The 26139-nt window shown below is 30.4% G+C and overlaps 4 protein-coding genes across 10 annotated transcripts in view; 3 read left to right on the plus strand and 1 right to left on the minus strand.

Moving 5' to 3' along the window:
- On the minus strand, window positions 1–3749 carry L(2)37cd (general transcription factor IIIC subunit l(2)37Cd). Of its 4 annotated transcripts, none has more exons than XM_076304166.1 (8): window positions 3625–3749; window positions 3176–3351; window positions 2766–2942; window positions 2114–2696; window positions 1394–1969; window positions 1104–1309; window positions 847–1030; window positions 1–566 (listed from the first exon to the last, which is right to left on the minus strand). In XM_076304166.1, exons 2-8 carry the CDS (start codon window positions 3320–3322, stop codon window positions 442–444), a joined length of 1998 nt encoding a protein of 665 aa, XP_076160281.1. In that variant the 5' UTR covers window positions 3323–3351; window positions 3625–3749; the 3' UTR covers window positions 1–441. The 4 variants fall into 4 exon arrangements, with proteins under 4 accessions (XP_076160281.1, XP_076160282.1, XP_076160283.1 ...); XM_076304167.1 differs by having other exon boundaries at window positions 3176–3344; window positions 3625–3746; XM_076304168.1 differs by having other exon boundaries at window positions 3176–3344; window positions 3685–3709.
- Window positions 3750–8991: 5242 nt separating this feature from the next.
- Window positions 8992–17528, plus strand: LOC143155177 (adenylate kinase isoenzyme 5). Of its 4 annotated transcripts, none has more exons than XM_076327614.1 (12): window positions 8992–9143; window positions 9598–10189; window positions 12628–12817; window positions 13125–13235; window positions 13362–13504; window positions 13862–14044; window positions 14236–14358; window positions 14553–14712; window positions 14841–15109; window positions 15227–15391; window positions 15588–15870; window positions 16539–17528. In XM_076327614.1, exons 2-12 carry the CDS (start codon window positions 10127–10129, stop codon window positions 16796–16798), a joined length of 1950 nt encoding a protein of 649 aa, XP_076183729.1. In that variant the 5' UTR covers window positions 8992–9143; window positions 9598–10126; the 3' UTR covers window positions 16799–17528. The 4 variants fall into 4 exon arrangements, with proteins under 4 accessions (XP_076183729.1, XP_076183730.1, XP_076183731.1 ...); XM_076327615.1 differs by having other exon boundaries at window positions 9691–10189; XM_076327616.1 differs by having other exon boundaries at window positions 8992–10189; window positions 12650–12817.
- Window positions 17529–18550: 1022 nt separating this feature from the next.
- Window positions 18551–19456, plus strand: LOC143155178 (proteasome assembly chaperone 4). Its single transcript, XM_076327619.1, has one exon. The coding sequence runs from the start codon at window positions 18840–18842 to the stop codon at window positions 19221–19223; it is 384 nt and encodes a 127-aa protein (XP_076183734.1). The 5' UTR covers window positions 18551–18839; the 3' UTR covers window positions 19224–19456.
- Window positions 19457–20559: 1103 nt separating this feature from the next.
- LOC143154935 (midasin) overlaps window positions 20560–26139 on the plus strand; it is a 74966-nt gene continuing 69386 nt past the window's right edge. The window contains exons 1-5 of the mRNA XM_076327046.1: window positions 20560–20704; window positions 21128–21354; window positions 22704–22943; window positions 23164–24209; window positions 24603–26020. Coding sequence (XP_076183161.1) covers window positions 20624–20704; window positions 21128–21354; window positions 22704–22943; window positions 23164–24209; window positions 24603–26020 — 3012 coding nt within the window. The 5' untranslated portion in view covers window positions 20560–20623. The remainder of the gene's footprint in view (window positions 20705–21127; window positions 21355–22703; window positions 22944–23163; window positions 24210–24602; window positions 26021–26139) is intronic.

Raw genomic sequence — 26139 nt, forward strand, 5'->3', positions numbered from 1 at the left:
ATTTGCATTGCAAAAGGCATTTGATCATTTCTTACAATTTGATATAAACATTATAATAATGTAACGTAGCTATTAAAATTATTGGTTATAATTAATACTGATAGAATATGTCTCGTCGATGCAACCTCACTGCACTCATTTTTCAGAAAAATTCAGTAATACTTTTTTAATGTGATTAATTTGTAATTACGGCCTCCATTACAGAATAATTAATGGTGTAAACATATTTATTAATAGACATTTGGCTGACAGTCTGTATACATTTACGAATAAACTGTAATTGTAGGTATTTACAACAGTCTGGTTTAATTATCAAATCTTATAAATTACGTGCAAGAACTAACAATTATTCAATATCCGTTATAAACTTATGTATGTAGCATAGCAAAATTTGTAGATTTTCCTTTTATAATGTAGTATTGGATTTAATTTTAGGGTTTATTATTTTTCTTCACTTTCCTCTGCACTAGAAACTGATTCATTCTTTCTTTTCTTCTTTTTATCTTTGAGTTTATTAAGTTTTACTTTAATTCCTCGTTTACGTTTACGAGGCAAAGTCGTCGGATCTGCAAGAGAAGTATAATAACAATATATATAACTAGTGTTTTTTCTATAGCAACATTTTTTTTACTAAAAACTTGTTTTTAATAAAAATATTAATTTATAGAATTATAATACTTCTTATTTATTTCTTTTATTTCTAAAATTTGAAGTACCATTCAAAGCAAGTATATTTGTTATTTTAAGTTATTCCTTAATTAGAAAGAAATACTGCATTATAATCATAATTTAAGTATAAAAATATAATATGATATATTGATTCGAAATTATAATACAAGTACATACGATCTTCAGGTATATTCATTTGCTTCCTTAAAACAGTTCGAACTTGTTTGTTAATAATTTCTCGGCATTGTACGTCAAAACCACTTGGTAACCAACCTCTTTTCTCATGACATTTTGTACCGGGTAACGGGTCAGGTAATTTTGCTAACATTTCTTGTATTTCATCTACAAGGACATCACAGTACTAAAAAAAATGTGAAGTTTAAAATGTATACAGAACTTCAAAATTTTATGATAAAGTAAAAATGATAATAAACCTGATAAAACATTTGCCTTGAAGGGGGTACCGTTCCTTCTCGATAAATATATACATTTTCGTTTAAGTCTTGCTCTTTTTTGACACTTTGCTCCTGACTTGAAACTCCACTTAAAATTGTCTTTTTCTTTGCAGCTGGTGTTGATTTATATGGTAAGGTATATTCTGAATAATTTCTCTTACACTTTACAGTAGATCCCAAACCATCTATATACAGAGAAATGTAATTCAAATCATTTTTATAGAAAAGTAATGTTCTAGTTTGTAATCGCAATATTTAAAGAAACTCACGCATGGCTTTCAATCTGTAATCCAAAGTTTGGTATTTTCTTGCAGAAATATCTTTTCGTGGATCGTAACCTAATTTTACCCACATAATTTTCCATGGACCAGTCATAAAATAATATGCCACTGAAGGTAATAAAATTTTTAATCGATCGTTAGAAAATTTTGTTTCGTACATTAATGCATTTTTTGACCAAATTGGTCTTTTCTCAAAAATTTGATGCATTTGTTCAAAGTGTGCAGTTTGAACAAATTTAACTTTCAAAGCAGTTTCTATGCCTGCTGGTGGGTTAGTAGGAACCTCTGGTGTCGAAAAATACATGAAATTCGAAAATCCCAACTTTCTTTTTCTATTCTTTCCTATTATATTTTCTGGATACGAATTTATTTCAGTTTTTGGTACATATTGCTGAACTGTACCCATTCTGCTGAACGCAGCTGGTGGTAAGAAGTAAGGTACATCATTCTTTAACCAAGAGTAATGTGGTATATTAGTTGGATAAATCTTATCATATATACATTCTAATTTTTTAGGATCCGTTTTGCTTTGAGTCATTGGTAAATACTGGAAGTCACAAAGATCTAAAAAATATTAATTCATGAATTTTTAATCTAATACATAATAATGAATGCTATTATAAACAGCAGCATGCATGTTGTTAAAAAAATGTAAATTATTTTACACTTTTAATTAAATGCGTTTTTCAAATTTCACACAATACATACTCATAAATCTAAATTCCGAATCCACTTGTCCTAAAACTTTTAATTTTGGCAATTCATAGTCCTTATCTTCGGAAAGATTTTCATATTTAGTGTGGTCAAACGTTGGCATTATATTTTTCTTGTTCTTTGTAAAATTTATATCATTATCTACTAACACATCTTGTAAATCTTTAATATTTTCAGAAAATAAGTTTTTATCTTGGAAAGAATCAGCAGTATCATCTTTAGTACTAACGCTGCAACCTTGTACCTGATCAACTAATTCGGACATAAGTTGTTCTTGATTCTTGTTTTCTGTATATGTACATTGTGATTCAATATTTTGTATCTCTGATGACTGCAATGTATCTGTATTATTTTGAACATTGGTACTACTTTGAGAATCATTTAAATTCTCAATTTCTGTAGATTTTTTCTCCAATTGCCTTGCTTCAACTTCTTCTGCCTTTTTCACTCTAGATTTTTTAACTCTAACTCTAAGCAGAAATCCCTTAGTATTGTATCTGTCACCACAAGCTGGCTTACAGTAAGGTTCATCCGGTCTAAATTTTAACTCCAAACGTCGATTCGGAGTATTCACTGCCTGTTAATATGTAACAGAGGTTAATAATTGTTATATATTTGTATATTCTTATAAAAAAAAATATACTACCGTAGAAATGCCACAAATGCCACCTAAAGTCTTTATAGCTTTATCTGAATTGATGACATTTCCAGGATATTTAATGCAGATAAACTTTCTGTCGAATCTATGACCTCCAGGAAGTACTGGTCCAATATATCCAGGTTCTTGTTGTTTTCCCACATTTTCTTGATTACCCTCAAATGTCTAAATAATAATATAAAAAAAAATATAATTTTTAACTTGATTAATCATATCTTAAAATATTGATATGCTTTAGAAAGTTTTAAATTCCTTTAACAATATTTATGTTCCCCTAACCCATATATAGGTAAAAAGACAGTGGATGCGTTAATGTTATTCCCTTGCTTTAAAATTTTTAATATACATATAATATTTGAATAACTCTGTGTCAAAGAGTTAATCAAAATTGATCTTACATCGTTATCATCGTTATTAGTCTCAGGTATATCACAATATGAATCATCACTATCAATGTCTTTATGATAATCATCGATTTTGAAATCCTCATCTTTTTCGTCTTGTGCATCAAAAACTGTGTCACTCGCGCCGCTTCCTTCACTCATATCAATTTCTTGTATTAACACCCTACAAGTTACAAGAGAGCATCTTCAAAGAGCATATTCTTACAAACAACATTTTGTCAACATGTAGAATTGTAAAAGTATTATAATATTAATATCGATTGTTACATTCATGTACATAATTAAGTTATTGTTTTATTCCTTATGTAAGAATAATATAAATTTCATTCGTATGCTTAACATTTCTCAGATTCAGTTGGTAGTTTAAAGAAATTTTAGCACATATAGTTTGTTATTCAGCGTTATTACTCTTATACTAAAGCAGTATTATATCCAATACTTATCTCTTATTGTAAAATACTAATTTACACAAAATCACAAACGTATATATATTTGATCGTTACTTTTAAGGTTAGATCACGTCATACACATTTATTCGAGGTTAGAAATCATGTAGCTGGAAAACAATTCATCTCATTGCGGAGTCGTCTAAGTAGGTACAATCTGCGTAATTTATTAACCTTGACTTGATATTCAATTTTTAAATTTAATATTTAAGTTTGCAATCTTAATTATAGAAAATAGATATTCAGGAAATAATTTGTGATATAGATACTATAATATAATAAATATAAATATTTATGCGAATGCATAAATCGATTATACGTTTCATACGGCACGGAACATTGCAAAATATTGCAAAGTATTGCAGAATATTGTTACAATATTGTAGCTATATTTGTAATATTAAAGAAATGTGTCTGTACAATATTACGTTTAAAATATTTGGAAAAAAATATACAGCGGATTACAAAATTATTGATAAGATGATTGAAATAATGAGATAACGGGGGGTTTTAAAACTTTTTTTAAAACTTTTTTATTTGTATATACATAAATCACAGTTCAATGTAACAAAATTGTAAAAAAACTGAAAAGTTTTGATTTGTAATTGCAAAGAAACGACTTATAATAAATCTTTATGCTTTTTCACATCACAAAATTATTCGCTCATGTTATGAACCAAGCAAAACGAAAACCAATCTACAAACTTCGAGAAGTATTTGTTTTTGATTGTCGTTAAAAAAAAGTATTTAAATAAATAAACTTTCTCAGTAGTAAATTGTATACAAAACATTTAATATAAAATGAGCTTTGGTAAATGAAATATTGAATACATTGTTGCGATGCTAGATATTAAATTGCTGTCACAATATAATTTTCGTCAATCACGTATGTTACCGTAACATTCAAAACAAGAAAATACGATGTAAATATTTTCTGTGCTTCTTAAAACTTGCATACGGATGCCAGTCTTCTGTACGATCGAACATCGAGGTCAAAGGAAACGTTCAAAAATTTACATTAAAATAATAAAGATATATATACTATGCACATGCATTTATAGAAATACGGTACATACTTGGTGCTTTAAGAAAAAACGCCCAACAATCATTTCTACACTGAGTATTCCCAAATGAAAGATTACAAGTTTGGGATCTGATAGGAAATGTGGTTCTTGCAATTAAAAGTTCCATTACGCGTATGTATATTTGCAAAAGCTTCCTTAAGAAGTTACAGTTTGAAATTGAGCTGCGACAACTTTAAGAACAAAATGGTGCCCCAGGAATTGAATAGTATTATCTCCGTCATTAACTAGTTCACTGTTAAGTACATACATTGTTAAAAGACATTCTATGTCCTAATTTCAAAATTTTTCTGTTAAAAATTAATCTATAATATTTTCTACGTAATGTCTTGTGAAATTTATTTGTCAAGCTACAAAACTATATTTCTGTAATTGTACATTTTCTAAAACTTGTACCTACTGTAGGTCATATTCAATATAGTATCAATGGCTGATGTCATTTGTCCTCGACTTAGGTAAAATAACAGAGGTAACTTGTTACTTAATGAACAGGAACGTCAATAATCGTACGATGCATAAACATTAAATGAGGCTTGTGGTTTTCTTTGAAATATAAAGTTCTGTGAAATGCTGTCACTTATTAAATACTTATCCAAATATTTCTAACTGCCCAATAAAACTTTAATAGACGTTTTGCCCATTAACATTCATGAAACGCATGAAACTCAGATTTATTTCGTTAATCGTATGAAAGGAATGTTAAATATCAAATACAATAATCATCGATGAAAGTGTTACTGCTAGAACGTTATAGAGTATTCCATAAAATACTGTGCAGTTTTAGTTTTTTTGCTTTCTTGTTATGGTGGAACGTCGATTATTGGAACGTCGATTAGGGGGGTTATCTCACCTTGACGGGAACAAACAGAGGGTATCTTTATGAATTTTTTATAACAATACTATACACCCGATCGAAATGAATTCTTTACTACGAATAAAACATATGATAAGCTTTTAAAGGAAATTTTTTATATGGACATTAGACACTAGTAAACAAAATACCGTTGATCTCATTCACGGTGTGAATGTGTCTAGAGTTTTTAGGCTGGAGGAGACGAAGGAGGCAATCAAAGAAAGGGTTTTGTTACGTATGGGTGGGTTGTGGTCAGAAATGTGTAGATTGTAGAGTGGGAGTTTCATACTTACATATATGTTACATTATTATTATCATCAAAGACGTGTATTATCGTTAACCTGACAAACATCCCTCCATTTAAGTGGTAACAATAACAATAATATACTTGGAGTAGGCAATACTTCTCTACTAGAAGTACACTTTGCAAATATTTACTTCGCAACTGCATACTTACTATTCACTATTCTCTGGCCTCATCCAAAGACACACTATGATAATTGTTACTACCTGCTAGTCACTGGTTCGAGTCATATTGCCCTCAACCAGAGACACACTATAAACCACCAGGTGGTTGCTGAGATGATAATCAGACGATGAATCTATATTGTGTTAACATCGCTGGAAAACTCCACAGTCCCATCGGTTAATCTTCATTTGTTGTTCTTTAGGTCATTACAATCCTCTGCGAAAGATTCTCTGTTGCATACTCTCGCTAGCATCCTATAGTATTCTTTTAGAAATACTTTCTCTTTAGACAGTTGATTGCGGTTCGTGTACCAGTACAGCTTAACAAATTTTTCTCTGCCCTTAAAATGAATAAATTACTAACAGTGATAATGATAGTATTTTTTGTTTCAAATTATATTTAAACGACTTACGGATTGCGTGTATTGATACCAATGAGCTAGATCTAACGAAGATCTGTAAAATTGTCGTCAAATTGTATTTATACGCTACATTATGCTATATTACGTTACCACGAACGAAATAATTATTTTATCACGAAGTGATCACTTTTACAGAAGCAAGTGTTTCAAACATTTCCTATTAATATGGATAAAGGAGGTTCTACTGTAAATCGTTTTCACAGAAACTACATGATATAGAGGCGCTTGTCATTGGAAAAAGGGCGTGGATACCTAACTGACTTACCTTGTAAGAATTATGTATGTACAGACACATGAGACCAAAACAGCTGTGTGATGGGTAGAGTTTTAAATAATTTAATCGATGTCAATGGTGACGTCGGTTACCAGTTCATGTATTCGCATAATTCCATCGTTATCTTCCGTGGAGGGAGAAGGGTCACGATTATTAGACAGTGAACTTCATAGGCAAGAACGATTTCCGGTTGTAGAATTATATCAACCGTACTCATTCGTCTGTCAAATTTCTAAATATTTAAAATAATCGCTTACCGCGAATCGAGTCGTAAATTTTGTTCAATAGTTGCTGTTATGAATAGTGACGTGGACTTGCTTCACTGCACAAACATGATCATTATTTCGTGCACCGTTTTCTCTTGTTGTTTCACGTTTAATAATGCCAAATTCGGCGTTACACCGTTACTCTACGACCAATTTCTATTTGTTTGTAAATAATATATATATATATATATAACTATGTGTCTCATAGTTATTAACTCGACAACATACTTTTACCCTTATCGAAATTCTCGACAAACTCGTTGCTACGAATCAAGAAGAACTAATTCCCTTCGTTGAACAGTTCATTGAATTAGAATCAAATTTATACATTAGACAAAGTAATTTTTAAATACCCGATAATCTTATCATCTACCCCAGAAGTACACCGTTCTGTGTAATTTTTATGTTCCAAAATGTCTACCCGCAAAAAGGGATTAACCTTCAACTAATTATTTCGAGGTAGTCCTTTCTTTTTTCAATATGTTTCACGCAAAGCAAATATTATTATGAAAATATATTTATTCTTCTATTCTCAAGAAATATTCCCAACAAAGGAGACCGTGAGAATACCAAACTAATTGATAAAATGTTTCGTGTTTTTATTCAATTCAATAACTACATCCATATTGTTAACAATAAGTTTGTAGATATTAAGTTTTAAATAAAATTAGAAAAAAATTAATTACACGGACCATATCATTTTTTCTTCCATACTTCAAAATACCTAATCATTGAATTAAAAAATGAATAAATAAGATGTTGGGGACCCCCTCTATGTGAGAGCTCGAAGCTGAGGCTTCATTACTCTCATGATAAATCTACTTATGAACTCTTTCACCACGTTCAAATAGTAGACTCTTACAAAATTGATGGCCATAAAGTGGTCGTCTAAAGCTAATATTGCATACATGATTTTCATAGGTATAGATCTACCTGCCAACCCATAGCAATTGTACTGAAATCGGCGCCTGCCACTATTGACCCTCACTCGATCAACCTAACGCTACTGCACTTGCAGCTCTGCACTTGTTTATGCGCTATACATTACACACGACCATCTTTCGATGTTGCATTCTCGTGTGCCACGTGTGATGCACAGACACATATTTCAGAACGACTTTTTCCATAGAAGAAGTATAATACATTAATATTAATTTGTAAAGAGTTCTACCAGTACCATTAACATAAAAAAAAAGGAAGCATTAGACACGATTGTGACTACGTTACCGATAAATTTAAGCAACGTGTATCTGTAACCTAACTCTTATTTACAATTACTCTTAAATTATACTTTACCACCAACTTTCGCCTTTCTATAACTTGTCACGTGTTGCAAAAGTCAAATTATATGCAACCTGCTTCAAATTTGTACTATTACTCTTCACTGCATAATGCAGTTTTTCTTTTTTAATCATCAGAAAACCAGAGACTTTTCAATGGGACACAATTCCTTAAAAATTAATTATGATAAAAATCAGACTCTCCCTTATACTTGGGGAAAATACATCGCAAAGGACTACACCGAAATTATGCCATGTCACCGGTGGTCATACTTCAACCGTTTGTAAATATTTTCTAACAAGTGAGATAATTACTCTTAAAAGATATATGAAATTATTCTTGAAATTCTGGTTTTATAGACTGAATAGTTTAGTCGGAAGAAAGTGACGAACATTGGCCTGACATTGACTCTTCTAGGTGTATATGCCCCCTTAATTCCTCCTAGTTACTCTCCCCGTCTGAAAACTGTGCGGTCACGAAGAACTTGACATTGAACCTGCATGTCACGCGTGCACACTCACACACTGTGACACGTTACAGCTCAGAAATATATCCCTTAACTCGAATGCATGCAAAACAGACGTATGTACATACACGGAAAAGTCTAGGAAAGGATTAGCTGCGCATGGGCGTCACTATGGAGACATAGAACTCTTGCCACGACCTCTAGTCGTTTATGTCAGTCCATTACAGTGTTATCGCGCTGCGACGAGGAAACTTCTATCCACGAAAGTTCTTCCTCGGAAGTTTTGCGTGTCGGTGGCACTTTTGAGTCGATCCGTTGATTGTGTTTTAATCATCATCACTATCGAGCGATTAAATCTGCGGGATCTTGGAAAGCTAATAAATTGTTCAAGAAACTTTTATTATGTAAGTTCGCGGTCAGTGGACGATACACCGCGATAATTTGCCTAAGAACACTGTGATCGTTTCACTTTCCTAGAAAGGGAAACCGTGTCGAGGAAACTGCAAACGATTTCGTTAAAAGAGAAAGATCTCGAGACTCGAGAAGGGGAAGTCCCTTCAGCAATCATTCTTCCCGCGTACGTTAAATTTTCTAGCAGATTGCCCGATCGATTTTTCTACGATGCTCGATATTATTTTTCGCATTTATTCGTAAGCGCTTCTTCGCCGATTTCCGGTTTGAGAATTTATTATTCATTACGTGGAGTAAGTTACTGTTTCGATTGAGCACGTTGGGATGAAATGGTGCAGAGTATGCGATAGAAATCGCGAACGTATCTACGATCGAACAATGTATAGTTCTTCGTATCTACTGTTGATGTCATTTATTACTGTTATTGTCATTTCACTCGTCTTGCAGATTCGTCGATAGTTTTTAAAGTGATGATAGGTAATAAACGTGAACGTGCTCCGAAGTTGAAAGTATGTGTCTTGTAATTTCCACGTTGACTAGATGTGGATAGTGTTGCTGCTGACTTTCATGCTGAAGATTTTCTCAAAGAATCTGCTCGATTCTTCTCGGTACCGATAGAATCGCTAGGAATCGTCACCTTGTCTGTTGGTCGTCGACATGTTGGCTCCAAATTAACTTTTCGCGTTATATTATCTCGTTTCTTTGTATCGCGGTTGATCGAGCTTGTTTAACACGCGACTCGAAGCTTTTAAACTACAATTTCGGCTATGAACTCCAAGCGACTTTGGTTGTGAGCACAAAACGATTCAGAAGGGTACAGGAAAGTGACGGTCGATTTGAAGAAACGAATACAGAGGAGTACTGTGACCAGAAAGGTTTCTAATGTGAGAAGAAAGTACTTTTGAATCAATTTTCGAAGACTCTTAGAGGAACGTGCCAGAGAAAGTGAATCGGTCAGTTGGAAGCATGTGAGTAAATGGCCGTGACAGGATCTCGTCATCCTTCGAACGACCTACTATGGGCATCTGCCTGGACACTGGTGAATACTAGAAATAATATTGAATTTTTTACATCTTGTCCTAATCGGTGATTGCACTTATAGTTTTACGGCTCACGTTGTTTCATTTTCGAAAAATAAACATCCAAGGTTTTAACTTTAACCAATTGGCACCTACAACCTTATGAGAAAGATTCGTGATATAATTATTATTTCTTATTATTATATATATTATACTAATGTATTTTCAACAAAAGTACTCGAATCAGTACATTATACACACGTGTGCATATTAATGTGTGTGTATGTATAAGGGCGTGTTTGTGTATATACAAAAAAAAAACAAATGAAAGAAGTAAATCAATTTACATACTCTATGTACTATAATTACATACTCAATTACACATTTGACGTAAACTTTTGTTTGACATAATGAACACTAATTCCTCCAGCAGAATTTGAGCGAGTTTTAAAACTTTACCTCAAGAATCTTGTTCAAATCCTATTTTTCAATAGAATTCTATACTTCAATCTGACAACAGTTTTTCATTTTGAAATATTAAACATTTCCGTCGATAATGTAGAGCCTAAAATGAGTTAAGTTAACGAAACATTCGCGATTACGTTGATATCGTCAAAATGTGTTTCATTTCGATTTAGAATGTTCAGTCTCAATGTGATTGAAACACACGTGTGACCCACATACACCTTGTACTTGACATTACACATATTATTCGATCAATAAGTCTTCCAACGATTTCCCAAAAGAGAAACATAGGCACATTTTCCTAGCAAATTTAAGTGTATATTTCTTAATGTACAAATGTAATGAAATTCACATATCGAAAAACAAAAATAAATAAATATTTCAAGCTATAAAATGTACTAAATACGCTCAAATTAAAAATCGTCCTTCATTCTCACAGTCAATGTAGGAACATTTTAACGTAGTATGACGTAAAAATAATTATTTGAAACAGTAACAGAAGCAACTCGCAACAAAGTTTCTGTTAATTTATATAATTAATTGTAAAATTATCGTTTACTTTCTGTATTTAATAATATTATAAATTCGTTGAGAATATCGTTACGAAATTATGTTAATTTTGGTGCTTAAGTCCATTTTATTAATACGTTTGCCCTAAATAAGTTAATTGCAACAAAGCATAATCATATCAACAATTATACCGTAATATCATTCCCCAAATGCTTTATATTAATTCCTTTGACGACTTAAATATAGGATGAGTAGCAACATTTCTAACTTATCGAATATAGAATAAAATTTTCTTTCATAATAGCGCCTTCAAAAAAATAATACAAAATGAAGATAAAAATAAAAATTATGTCGATCAAACTCACACAATTCTTTGTACTATTAATGATTTCGATAATTGTGGAAGTACTCATACATTATTTTTTTTAGAAGCTTATCCATATCTGTTTCATTCTTTTGTACAGACGTTATAATACGAGGCTCATTTCTCTAGAGTCAAACGAAGGCTGCGAGTAATTTACACATTCAGTTTAATCGATAATGCGGAAGTAACGTTATATTGTGCCATAGTAGTTCTATCGTTAACGTATCAAACTTTATGCTAGAAATTCAAATTTGTGTAATTACATTTAATTTTTTCGTTCATCTTGCTTCTTTTTCAGCTACCAATGAACTAGTTTAAAACAAGGATTGTTTCGGTTTATACTCACGTACGCGTCAACCGATTTCAATGATCTTATATTTCTGACGTAGAACAAGCTATTAATCCGGCCTAATCTATCCTAATTCACCAACTAAGTAAGTCAGATTAGGTTGGAGTTAGATTATTTTGGTGCAAGGGTGCAAGTAAAGCCCCTTTCTAGCCCATGTGTTAAACTTTCAAACAAATTATAATTCACTATTATATTGACAATAGGTGTCACATTTTTTAATGATTTTTTAAACATTTTTTTTAACGAATATTGAGCTATAGTTAAAATCTTTTAGAGATTCCTTGGAACAGTGTTCTTGACAACGTATGTCAAGATCAAGGTCACGGAGATGAATCCCCTAAATTGTATAATTACCAAATTTTTAAGTATTCATAATTAAAAATAAACCGAACAAGGTTCGCAGAGAAAGCCTCGCCAATCCATTGACAATACTCTCATAATGACTGAATGACAACTACAAAGAATATATAATGAAAATTACACGATAGTCTCGGTACTAAGACAAATTACCTTGATACCCTTGTAAGATTTCAGACAATAGACACAACTCGAATAAAGATTATTTAACAAGAGAAGCGTTAACGTCCTATCATTGGTTTATTTATTTTTTAAATTTGTTTTGGATCTATACATTTATATATTTCCATATTATTTTTATTAATATAACACATTCTCACACTTTTATCGTATAACTTGAGGACATCCTGTACAGAGCTGTTTCTTTACTTTAATTTAATTATTCCAAAGTGATTTCGTGGTATTATTGTCAGTCGGATGAAAATTTGATTCCAGATCAACAAAATGGATCGCAGGTGTTCGAGGAGACTGATGCTCGAAGTGCAGGAAAATGGAGAGGAGAGGCTGGTCTTTTGGCAACCCCTCCGAATGGGTACTTCCCCCAACAGAACGTTGGTCCAGTTAAATTCGAAGTACCAAAAGTACCCGTCATATTTGTTCTTGGTTTGTATTATATTGCTTGGCTACAAGGAGATGTTTTCAATGTAGAATATAAAGAAAAACTAAAATATTATCAATGTGCATCTACTTATTGCAAGAATGAAAAGATTAAAAATTTTCGAACAATAAAATATTTCAAGAATCTTTTCAATATCTTTTCGTTAGTAATAATATTTAACAGCAATATATAATTTTTAAAACCAAATGTTAAGAATTTCAAAATAATTTTAAGTAGAACTTGAGTAATAATTATTTCAATTTTGTAAGGCAGCGTTTAGTAGAGCTAACGGTTTTTTTTATTGTTTCTCAGGTGGTCCCGGTAGCGGGAAGGTGACACATTGCGATAATTTAATTCAAGAAAAGAAGGGCATAACGCATATCAACATGATGGATCTCCTTCAACAGTACGCGCTCGGAAATGGTAATATTTACGAATAAAAATAATATTGTATAATATCTTCATGTCGATACTACATTTTCAATTCTCTAAAAATGAATAGAAAATTCAATTATTTTTCTGCTTTTATATTATTCATTGCTTTAACAGACATGCAAGATTTCGGCCAACTTAGCAGTAAGACTGTTGCGGAAGTCCTCATGCTCGAAATCAAAATGTCTCCAGGGTCCAAGGTCTTTCTCGTCAGTGGGTACCCACGTAATATGCGCGACGTAGTCGAATACGCTGAGAAAGTAAGTCCTTCGGGTGCTTTATTTAAAATTTTTAAATAGTAAACGACTATTCATAATAAACGACAATGCAATTTTAATATATTGCACTTGCTCCATCAGATTACAGTTGAGTACCATTATCTTGCAATCTTTTCAGCCATATTTCTGTCAGTTTCTGCCATTTTCAGAAACGTTAAAACAATTTAATAAATTAACGTATCTACGTTTTCTGTCGAAAAACAAAATTCGATTCGAAATTTAAAGCTACCACTGATACCACTATTTGATTCTTTATCTCCGAAAGTTAAATTGTTTAAGTATATTCCGATACAAAATTTATCGTTTGAATGCATTAATTTATGAATTATATATTTTCAGATAAAAATTGTAAACGGCGTAATCCTTGTATCCTGGAGACAGGAGATTCTCGAAAGGCAAATTGACTTCGGCGCGCAGCTAGGACAAGTAGTTATTGAGCTGGCGAAAATGGAACTTCACAATTTTTATAGAAACGTTATGCCCGTTGCAGAATACTTCGATCAAAGCGGAATGTTATTGGAAGTAATTATATATTTTTACTTTTTACAAGAGAGAAAAACATATACAAAACTGAAGATTGACATACATATCTTATTACCGTGCTATTCTGTGTACAGAGTGGACTAATCAAAATTAGTGCTTTGAATGCAAAGGATTAATATGAGTATTATATATGACAACTAATATATTTATAACATTATTGCCAATTGCAGATAAACGGAGAAAGAAATCCAAATGATGTTTATATCGATTTTCGTGAGGCAGTTTTCAAAATACTTGGCATCTCGGATGGTGAAGTGCAAGAAAAAAGTTTTCCTCAGTCTCTAAAGACAGAAGTACGTTATGTTCTTAAAACAATGATACACATAGTAAACTATTTAAATGGAAACACTTAAATTTCTCCATTATTTATAGTTCGAACATAACTGTACATAATTATCAAATTGATATTTTATACTATAATAATTTCATACACGGTATAATAATTTTATAAATAATAATTTACGAATGTCCACGGAATCGATCTTAGGTTGAGGTGGAGAGGAGAAAGGAATCCATTTCGAGATCGTCATCCCAAAACAATGGAGAGGTAGCGGAAATGACGGAAATACCTATCACGATGAACGTAAATCCTGCAAAAACTGCGAACAAGCCTAGAAAAGGATTACCTTTGTTCATCTGGGTTATAGGTAAGATTTAGACATTTAGATAAAAGATACATTAGTGAAACCCTTATCATAGCAACATCTTTTAGTTCTTGAACTTAATATTATCTGAGAACAGTAGCTGCATTTACGTTCTGATTTTTAATGTGTAGGTGGTCCAGGGAGCAACAAGGAAACTTTGTGCACTCAAGCTGTTCGCAATATGCCAGGTTGGGTTCATGTGAATATAGGTGGACTACTCAGAACAATGGCATCGTCAAACACTATTGTCAAAGACGCTATCGTTTCTGGAGAAATGGTCCCACAGGACATTGTAATGCAAGCAGTGGAACAACAGATCATTTTAAATCGTGACACGGATGGCATAATAATAGATGGTTATCCAAGAGGAATAAATCAAGTTCAAGAATTTGAAACCAAGGTAAAATAAATTGTTTACATCACACAAACATAACATTGGTAGAAACAACTGTAAACATATTTTTAAAAATAAATGTTGACAAGTGAATGTACGAAATATTTATTATTTTGATTTTAGTTCGCTCAAAAACCGCCTTTAGTACTATTAGATTGTTCTAAGCTACAACTTGGCAGAGGAAGACTAGATGATAGTGTTTCAGCATTTAAGAAAAGATTAGAACTCTTCCGAGAAGTATCATTGCCTATGTTGAAAACGTTGGATAATGATAATCGTTTAATAATTGTAAGTATATCCAGAAAAGAAGTAAGGAAAAAGCGAATTCGTTATGCTGTTCCATTTCTCTTGTCCTAAAAGTAAGGTTTTGTATGATATATCTAAAAAAAACGAGGTCATTTAATTCGTTTTAAAGTAAGCCTTTCATATCTAATTATCACGAATACGAATTTTGAAACATTGAACAAAATATTTTTGAACACAGATAGATGGTGATACAGACGTACCAAGCGTACAACAAGAATTTGCAGCTGCGCTCTATCAACTGATGACACAATCGCGACATGCAAAGGTGGAACATTCACGCGAGTTTAAATCACCAATAGTGCAAGAAAACGGAAATGGCACGATCTCTAGCCCACTAATTACTAATAACAAGGATCAAACTGTCATATTGAATGGTATTTCTAAACAAACATTCGATAACGTATCGAACATAGAGAACGCGATAAATACTACGAAAAACTTAAATGGAATCAGCCTGCAAGGTAAATAACTTATTAATCAAAGAATTGTAAACTTCGAAATAAAAGAATAAATCTTTGTACATTGTCCTTGGTAAACGAGAGTATTGGCAAAGAATTTATCATTTTTCCCGATGAAAATGAATCCAAACACAACGTTATTCAAAGTTTTACAAATAATTAAAAATAATCCGACTATAAATATTAAAATTTTCATTAGTTGGCAACCACCTGCTAAAAATTGTCATTTGAAAACGGGAATACGGTATTTAAAAAAGTGTGTACAACTGTCGGTTACAGAAATTCATGTCAAATCAGGGCAATATAGTCCGCTTAATGCTATCCCTTTAGTTTTTGAGAAATTTCCTCATGAAAATGCTATATCAAGTGCACCAATTGTATATTCATATTCCTGTTACACTTACTTCAATACGAATAATCGTTTTTAAACCAGTTAATGTGCAGTTTTGCGTAAACGGAACTAACCTGCTAAAGTGTTGATTCATGAGTGAAGCGAATTGTTATGAAATATGAATTTGCAACGCCAATTAGAAAAGAAAAGGGGTAGTGCCAGTTGGCCATGTTCTCCTGATATATCATGGATTTCGGTGATCAGGTGTACAGAGGATTTAAGTTCCAGGGAAAAAAGATACTAAAAATAAAATTTAATCAATTGCCGTTTTATTACACAGGGTCAGTGAAAATTGTCAATGGATTAAAGAATAACCTGAAACAAGTTGAAAAGAATGGCACTGCCCGTGTGCAAAATGGTATTGCAAACGGTGCTACGCACATGCTGCAAAATGGTGTAGCGCATTTAGCCAATGGAATTGTGCAAGGCAACAATAAAGTTGCACCAGCCGTTCAGAATTATTTGCCGAACGGTCCAAAAGATGCTGTGAGAAAGATGTACAATGAAATTGAGGGTTATCAACAAAATTTACATATGTGACTCTTTGTCCGAACTAATGTAACGGAAACATTTTTACTATTGCCCTATCTTTTTATAATGTTACACACTTTAAGATTCACAAAATTAAAAAATATTTAAGGACCTTTTCGGTAAAACTTATATTCGCATCGTGCCTTAAGACGAATACGACTTAAATAGTACTAATGGTAGATTTAAGAAAAGCCAAACACAAAGTTAGATTTGCAGAAATAGTATAAGTATCCAGTTTAATGATAAGCGTCAAAATATTGAAGTCAAGTGCTGAAATATACAAATTTCGAGACTAATTACGTTTGAGTGTAATCAGAATGAATAAGTATTTATTTTGTTTTTTCTAAATATTACATGAACCGTGTAGGTTATAAATGGACAAAATATGACTGATAATGAAGTTAAAATACATATCATTATTTGATTTAGCATAAATTCTATCTTTCATTTGCAATAAGATTAATATAATTCGAACTTAAAAATTATTTTTGAAGGAACATTTTAAAAGTTCCTTTCTCCATTGAAATGCATATGTTGATTGTTTAATTTTTCAAATTAAATGAGTATTTACCGATTATTAATCATTAATCGCCAAAATAAGGGACCATTGTAACAAAAATTTTAAACTCAATAACTTTTAAGATGCGTCAGTCATGTTACAAACAATAGACACATATATATACACACACACAAAGATTGATTTTTTGCCAAAATTTCTTCTCATGAGCAACTCTGTTATAATTTGTATTATTTTGGTAAATCTTTGTAAACTGCACATTGATACATAAAAAATTTAAACTTGAAATAAATCAAGTTTGTTGATTAGTGATTTTAATTAAAGGACAATTAATAATTGTGTCTTAATAAAATAAAATACTAATAAAATAAGTTCTTGAATTTAATTTCAGTATCAGTTTCTCGATCATTTAATTTTATTTTTAATATGTAAAAATAAAAGTAATTATTTAATATTGTTCTTTGTTATTATTTACTCGAAACTTTCCAAATACGTTCAAAACACCGGTAAAATTATCCTTTTTTCTTATTTCAATATAAAATTTCTAGATTAGTTATAGACATATTACGTTCTTCTCAAAGAAACCTTTTTAGAGAATCAATGTTTATTTATATAGACATACTATTATTTTGATTAATAATATCATTTACGCAACTATGGATAATGCTAATTACTAATTGCATACTCAATAATATCGATTGTTCAGGTTTTTTTTTTACGTGGAAGAAATCTTACAAAGTATCCCCGATCCCTTAGGCTAGGGTCGAAGATAATGTGGGATTCCCCGCATTTGGTACTGCCAATTCCTACCTGAGACGCACGTTCTGCACCTTAGCCAACTTAACACTCTGCCATAGTAGTAAGAATAGATTTCAATTGCGTCCCTATCTCAATATGTATATAAATATAAAGCTTGGAGACTATAAACTATCGAGGTTTCGTTTATTCTTATATTTAATGCATAAATTTAGACTTGATTTTCTCCATTGGATTTTAACTGGAGTATTTTAATTTTCTCATCTTCACTTAACATTCTTTCTCCTTTCATAGTTCCATTTTCGGTTAAAAAATAATTAACATTTATAAACTACCTATTAAGAAATAACTTTTATAAAATAGACTCACACATTTTGCACACTTCAACAGCTGGTTTAGGTGCCTTAACATTTTGTCCACTTAAAATTTCACAACAGGAAACTTTAAAGACAATAGTGTGCAGGGTTTTTTTTGTTTACATTGTTGCATAGCCTTTACGTGAAGTCACTTGTGTATAACACATTTCTAATAGCTTTAAGATTTTAGCAAATATATATAAAATTTTGGATGTGTACAGCAGTGCCTTATCATTTTCTCCACCATTGTATAAACTTCATGGTTGTGTTCTGCAAATTGTCTATTGTTAGTAAATAGTACGATTAAAAATTTTGAGGTTATAATCTAATAAAATGTTGAGTATCGTTACCAGCACTTTTTAAAAAAAAAAACTAAAATTATTCAACAACAGTCGAAAAATATTAAAAACTAAAAAAAATCATGGAACATCTCATAGAAAAACAAACAAAAAACGAATGTTCTTTTAAATTTCATGATTTTGTAACACAAGTTGGTAACTTGATGCTTGCCTGCCATACAATTAAAATGGATAATTGTCTTTATTTGTGGGTAGGTGATTTTAATGAAAATGTAATGAATGATTTATCATTTGCAATTGAATCACCATTTGCAAAAGATCCACTTACAACAAAAATTATTGGACCAATTGCTAATGAAGCTTCGAGCAATCTAGCCAAGAGACTCTCAAAGAAACTCTCAAAAACTGTATATGTGAGTTTCAATGTTCAAGTTGATAATATTTCTTTACCTTTAATTGAAAGAAGACTCAAAGAAGAATTTGACGCACATCCTGATATTCTGTAATGTAATAACTCAATGTGAAATTATATCAATAATTAAGGTTTCATGTAATACCTGTAACATTTATATTATGCAGTTATAAATGTGTTATAAATAATGTTTGTTTTAAATTCATGATGTTTCAATCATTTGTAAATCCAATTATAAGTCCATGTTTTGTATTTAAAATTATTTCATAAATTGTATTTTATATAAAGCAACTGTATTAAATTTATTAAAAGTTTTTATATACTGAATTAAAAATTTGTACAATTATTTGCATTTAATATAGTATTTTAAAAATGAAAAAACATCCGATAATTCGTAAGAATTAATACAAGTTAGAAATCTGTAACTGTTTGTTAGTAGAAATATATATTTTCTAAATATGAAAAAATGATAATACATATGACATGTACATATGACATGTATATGTATTTTCAACAAATATAAGTTCTATAACTTCATACATTCTACTTGTATCCTTTTCACATATTTAGTATTTGGGCAAATAGTTAATAGTAATTTGAAGTTTCAAATAACTTTTAAGGCTTTTAAATAAAAAGTTTCCATCCATAATTGCTTGAAAAAGATCACTTTACAAAGGTAATATGTATAGGAGCATCTAATGTCTTATGCCGTATGAAACAAATGTAAGCATAAAAAGTATAAATTATAAATTTAATTGTATTTTATATGGTTATTAATAGAATAATTGTGCTTTGTTTGTTTGAATATGAAAATACATATTATAACTTTAATATAATTGTTTCATTATCCATTATTTTCAAAATTTTCATTGCTAACAAATATGCAGCAACTTGTTTCAGTACGTTTTGATTAAATTCAACTACTTCAAAAGTTATTTTCTTATTATCACAATTTTTTTTTAATGAAAATTCATGTCATCGTCTATAGTTGGAAGTATATCGAGAATTTCTTGTAAAATAACTATTGAGATAAGAAAATAGCAAAGTGTAAAATGGACCGAAAAAATTAATCAACGTCTAACAGAAAATTTGACACTGTAATTAGACTGCCAAAATCCGCAAGAAATGACCAGGCTTTCTCGTTGCGTTTGGCTGCATAGAAAGTTGAAAGGATGATGATTCTTAATTTTAATTCTATTTCACTTTTAAAAATTGTTTCTTTTGTTAAAGTCTTTAGTTTAAATGTAAATAAAACTAAATTACAAAATAAATTTTTATTTCAAAACTTCCTCATCATTATTTCCTACAATTCTAGTTACCTACAAAGTCGGTTTAGAATCAATTTACTAGGGACTTGTTTTTTAATAAAAGGATAAACTGTATATACTAAGAATTAACTTCAGATAAAGCCATTAAAAACACGTGGTTACTTGTGCATCGATTTCAATATTTGTACAGAGTTGCACATGTGATTTAATTTTTATTTGTTTAAACATGCTCCTAAAATGTTTGAAGATTTTTGTCGAAAGAAAGGAAAGTTATGCACAAAAATTTGCGTTTTATAGAATTAAGAAGGTAAATTAAATTTTCTTTGCATACATTTAAAACAATTTTCTTTTAATCTCCAAACATTAGTGTGATTTTCCTTTTATTAATGTTATCAGAATTATCTTTTATGTTGTATATCTGAATTATTTTATTATACAATTCTTCTTTAATGATGACCTTTAGTATCTATTTTATATATTTAATATTTATATATTTTGACTAAAGAATATATAACTTAGAAATAAAACATCAAAAGTCTTAAGCTGCAACTGTTATTTAATTTAAAGTTCTTTACTATCCGGATAAAGGTTTAAGATAGTTGTATGCATTATTTCGTACTTGTTTAAATATTTTAAATGTTTTATTTATTTGTTTATTATATTTTACTGTTTCTGGTCATTTGAAAATATTTTTCCTATAATTCTGGAATTTTACATAATTTTCTAACAGGAGCTCAACCACAATGATTGTGAAAAAATTTTCGATATTTTATGCGAGTTCTTGATGGATCCAGAATGTACAAAGGATGTTGCTGAATGCTTTCCACAATTGCTGCTTGCATTAGTTTCCGCAAGCATTTCTATAGATAATGTTTTCTTTAATGATGGAGATACACTTCATAAATTAAATTCTGTTATTTTGGGAAAACTCATTGGCAACAATCGTGATTTATTAACGTAAGTATTTTTATATTTACATAAAATATTCCACATTGACTTTTTATCATTGTTTTTCATATAATTTGTATTTTTGTTTTCTAATGTAAACTTAATAATAATTTGCAGTTAAAAATATCATTATGAATTTCTAATAACTTCTTTTACTTACAAACAAAGTATGGTTTTTTAAAAATAGTATTTTATTCAACTTTGTAATCCTTCCACATTCAAAAATATTTTAGGTTGAGAGGTCCAGCCTGGAGAAATTTTTGTAGAGACATAAAGTATCTCTCTCTGATATTCTACATTTTGTCACAATTGTTTTACAACATAAGATTAAAATTATCAATTTTTACAATGTGTAACAAATGTAAAGTATGTCTGAAAGAAATTAAATATGATTGCAATACAAAATTCATTGTTATTCCTTAGCTATAATATTTTTAGTATAGTACAGATGTATAATTTTTTCTATTATATAAATTTATAAATTTATTTATTTGCCGTTATAGGTATTATGGTATAAGTAATATATGTTTTATCGTAGGTACATTAAATATGTACATTTATGAGTACAAGATTTTTATATGTATTCCTGTTTACTGTACATAAAAATTATTATTTAGATTTATTAGTACTATTATATTATATATAACTTAGGTGTTATATAGAGCTTCATATAGATATTTAATCCTTTGCAGTCGTATTAAATTTGGACATGGGTGTCGTACTTGTTGAAATTAATTTCCCTTGAAAAAGCAGTGATACATAACATTTAAGATTATGAAGGATAAACAAGATTTATTAATTCTTTTGTGAACTTTAGATATATGTTCATACAACAATGTGTTTTAATGTAATGTTTTTATGTAAAAATTATATTTTATAGTTCTTCATTGTGTGGTATCTTTCAAAATAGTCTCCAACATACAGTCCTGGTTTTTGATTACATGTATCGCAAAAATAATTAGTTTTCCATTAAGCCTTTCCTCTTTACTGGATTCCATTATCTCTAATAGGAGCACTGTATTGGTTCTTGAACAGATTTTTTAGACATTCCGGTTTGTTCTGAGAAAGTGTAAACTAATACATAGTTGAATAAAGTATAAGATTAGTATGGTTCCTTGCTGTGGTGGCTGAGAGCAGACATATGACCGCAAAGGGTTAAATGAGTAAAATAAATGAATATCTAAATGATAGCGAAAGAGTAATTGTGGCTAAATAAATAAATAAGAGTAATTAAATATATAAGTAAATAAATGAAAGCAAGTAAATGATTGCAAAATGAATTAAAAGAATAAGAAAAATAAATAACTCAAGATGTTAACAAATAAATAATTCGAAGAAGTAATATTATTTGATTTTAGATTCATTCTGCACTATTTTGATTCAAATCCAGCACCATTTGAATCTATAGAAGATGATTATACTCCTTCTTCAAAACGGCATAACAGAAGAAAAATAGTTACATTCTCTGAAGTTTCGGATTATCATCTAGTAACTGCCTGTTATGATATTTTATGTAGTGCGCCAATGCACTTTAAATATATATGGAATTGGTCCAAGTTTTACAAATATTTAACAGTTGATGATGAATATATTAAATGGTAATATATATTGCATATCTTTACGTAAAGTTAAATAGTTTAATATTAGTTTGTATATTATTCATATTAGTAAATATATCAATTAAATTAAAAATTGGTAAATAGAATATAAACTAAAAATTTCTTATTTGTGTTTGTGTAATTGAAGTACTAACTGAATAAAAACAAAAACTTATTTATACAAATCTAAAAATAAAAATAATTTTTAACAACTTTTCAGGATGGCAATGAACTGTATTACTATTGTGTTAGGCATGTCAGAATCTTGCTATTTGTCTCATATGAATGACTTTCTTTCAAAGAGTCAACAATTCTTTATTAAGTGCAAAAAACTTAGTTGGAATAATGTGACATCTACAGAAACTGAAGAAATGGATCAATTGTTTAATAATCTAACATCTAATCTATCATCAATAGTATCTATAGGAGGAATTCTGCTTCCAGTTTTTAAGAAACCAAAACCTACAAATGAATTGAATTTAGTTCTAGTACCATCTACACAGAGAAATTTACAAAATTTAGCTTTTGCAGTATCTTCTAACAAGTGTGTGTGTTTGCAAGGTGCAGTTGGCTCTGGAAAGACTGCACTAGTAGAATTCTTATCACAAGCAACAGGTCATGATGTTAATAATTTTATAAAGGTACAATTAGGTGATCAAACAGACTCTAAAATGTTATTGGGAATGTACAGATGTACTGATATTCCTGGAGAATTTTTATGGGAACCAGGAATTTTGACAGAAGCTGTATTGTCTGGAAAGTGGTTGCTTCTGGAAGACATTGATTGTGCTCCAACAGATGTTATTAGTGTCATTAGACATCTTGTGGAAAGTAAAACATTATCAGTTCCAGGATATAGAGATTGTGTACATATAAAAAGTGGATTTCAGTTATTTCTTACTATGAGATTAGCATCTGGAGGAACACAGAAGCCACTTAATGTATCTGTACCATTCCAGAAACATTGGTTTTGTGTTAATGTGGAATCCTTGTCTAAAGAAGAACTTGTGACAGTTGTTCAAACTTTATTTCCAGTGTTACATACAGTGGCCAGAAGAATGATCGATGTGTTTTTACTGTTTTCTGTTGGTAATCATGAAGATGATATTGTGAATAGTGTAAGAAATGCTAGGCAAATTTCTACAAGAGATTTGATTAAATGGTGTTCCAGGGCTGTAATTGATTTTGATGTATCTTCATTGGAATCTGCATTGAAGATCTTTCAAGATGCTTTAGATATCTTTTGCTGCTCTGTACCTAATTGTGGTATGTAAAATATGTAATGTTTATTTTATTGCAAATATATAAGTTGCTAATTGTATACAAAATTTGATAGTACATTACCAATTGTCAGAATATAGACAGAGTAAGACTAGAACTTATATGTTTATTGTTTTTGGCAATATCACGGATTATTCAAGAAGAAAATTTTTAATTAAAATAGGAACATAATATAGTAAAAAGAATTTGTTTAAAGTCACAGATTTAAAGATTTTAAGGTCATTTAATTTTGTTCAGAGTCTCTTCAAATTAAATATTTTCTTTCTGAAACTTCTCCAGTATTAGATGAATTACATTGTATATCTTAACTAAAATATGTTTTATATAATGTATTATTTTATACTATTATACTAGGTTTTATTTCTTCTGTTATTTTAGCACAACGATTAAATTTGGCAATATCAGTAGCACACAAGTTAGGTATTGTAAAAACAAAAGCAGAATACTTTTGTAAAATGTATAAACCATCATTGAATCTTCATAAGAAAAGTATTATTATTGGCAGAACAAAGTTAGAAATAAAAAAACCTGACTGTGTAAAACTTGAGTTCAAAAATTCAAACTTTTCATATACAAGGCCATCCATATGTCTTTTAGAGCGAATAGCTAATTGTGTTATGCAGAAAGAACCTATTCTTCTTGTTGGAGAGACAGGAACAGGAAAAACAAGTTGTATTCAATATCTTGCACAGATAACAGGCCATAAATTGATAGTAATAAATTTGAATCAACAGAGTGAAAGTACAGATTTGCTTGGTGGTTATAAGCCAGTAGATTTAAAGCTTTTAATCATGCCAATTCGTGAAGATTTTGAAATCTTATTTCGATCTTATTTCGCAATTGAACCAAATCAGAAATTTCTGATTCATATTGGGCATTGTTTTGAAGAAAGAAAATGGAAGACATTGATTAGTTTAATGATCCATAGTACTAGTGCAGCATTGAAAAGATTAAGGGCAAGCTCAAAAAAACAGGATGCAGCAGAATGTTTAAAGAAGTGGGAAAAAATGGCACAGAAATTGGAAAAACTTCAGTCTCAAGTGCAAAGCCAGTACTCATTGGCATTTTCTTTTGTGGAAGGTGGTTTAGTGAAAGCATTGAAAAATGGAGATTGGGTTTTGTTAGATGAGATCAACTTAGCTACTGCAGAAACATTGGAGTGTCTTTCTGGACTATTGGAAGGGTCTTGTGGATCATTATCTTTGATAGAGCGTGGAGACAAAGAACCAATTAAAAGACATGCAGATTTTGCAATTTTTGCATGTATGAATCCAGCTACAGATGTTGGAAAGAAAGATCTTCCTGTAGGACTCAGGAATAGGTTTACAGAATTTTTTGTTGATGAACTTACAGAGAAAGTAGATTTGCAACTCCTAGTGAGCTCCTACTTAAAAGACTTAAATCTTTCACCAGAGAAAATTGAAAGTATTGTTAAATTTTACTTAAGTGTCAGAAAGGAAGCCGAAACTAATTTTCTTGATGGAACTGGTCATAAACCACACTACAGTTTAAGAACATTGTGTCGGGCACTCAGTATATCTGCACAAAATCCTTGTAAAAACGTATTAAGATCTTTATATGAAGCTTTTTGTTTAAGTTTTTTAACACAATTGGATAGTAAGTCTTATCCGTTGGTACAAAGAATGATTGTAAAAGCCATTTTAGGTGATAAAGCTGCAGGAGCAGTTCTTGGAAGTTTAATTCCAAGACCATGTAGTATATTTACTGAACATTTTATATATTTTGAAGGATACTGGATTCTCAAAGGTGATCTTAAACCACAGATACCAAAAAATGTAAGTTTATGTTATCTTAGCATTAGCTTTTTTATTTTAAAATGTTTAGCATTATATTTTGTTTCTTATTTTTAAACAATTTTTACTCATCTATATCAAAAATATATTTCAGTTGCATT

Source organism: Ptiloglossa arizonensis, chromosome 2 (assembly GCF_051014685.1).
Source record: "Ptiloglossa arizonensis isolate GNS036 chromosome 2, iyPtiAriz1_principal, whole genome shotgun sequence".
Lineage (NCBI taxonomy): Eukaryota > Metazoa > Arthropoda > Insecta > Hymenoptera > Colletidae > Ptiloglossa > Ptiloglossa arizonensis.

Coding starts and splice junctions, on each gene's coding strand:
- LOC143155177 (XM_076327614.1), top strand. CDS start 10,127: ATGGCCGTGACAGGATCTCGTCATCCTTCGAACGACCTACTATGGGCA. Junction 10,190..12,627: donor GGGCATCTGCCTGGACACTG/GTGAATACTAGA, acceptor TATTATTGTCAG/TCGGATGAAAATTTGATTCC. Junction 13,505..13,861: donor TAGTCGAATACGCTGAGAAA/GTAAGTCCTTCG, acceptor ATATATTTTCAG/ATAAAAATTGTAAACGGCGT.
- LOC143155178 (XM_076327619.1), top strand. CDS start 18,840: ATGGAACATCTCATAGAAAAACAAACAAAAAACGAATGTTCTTTTAAA.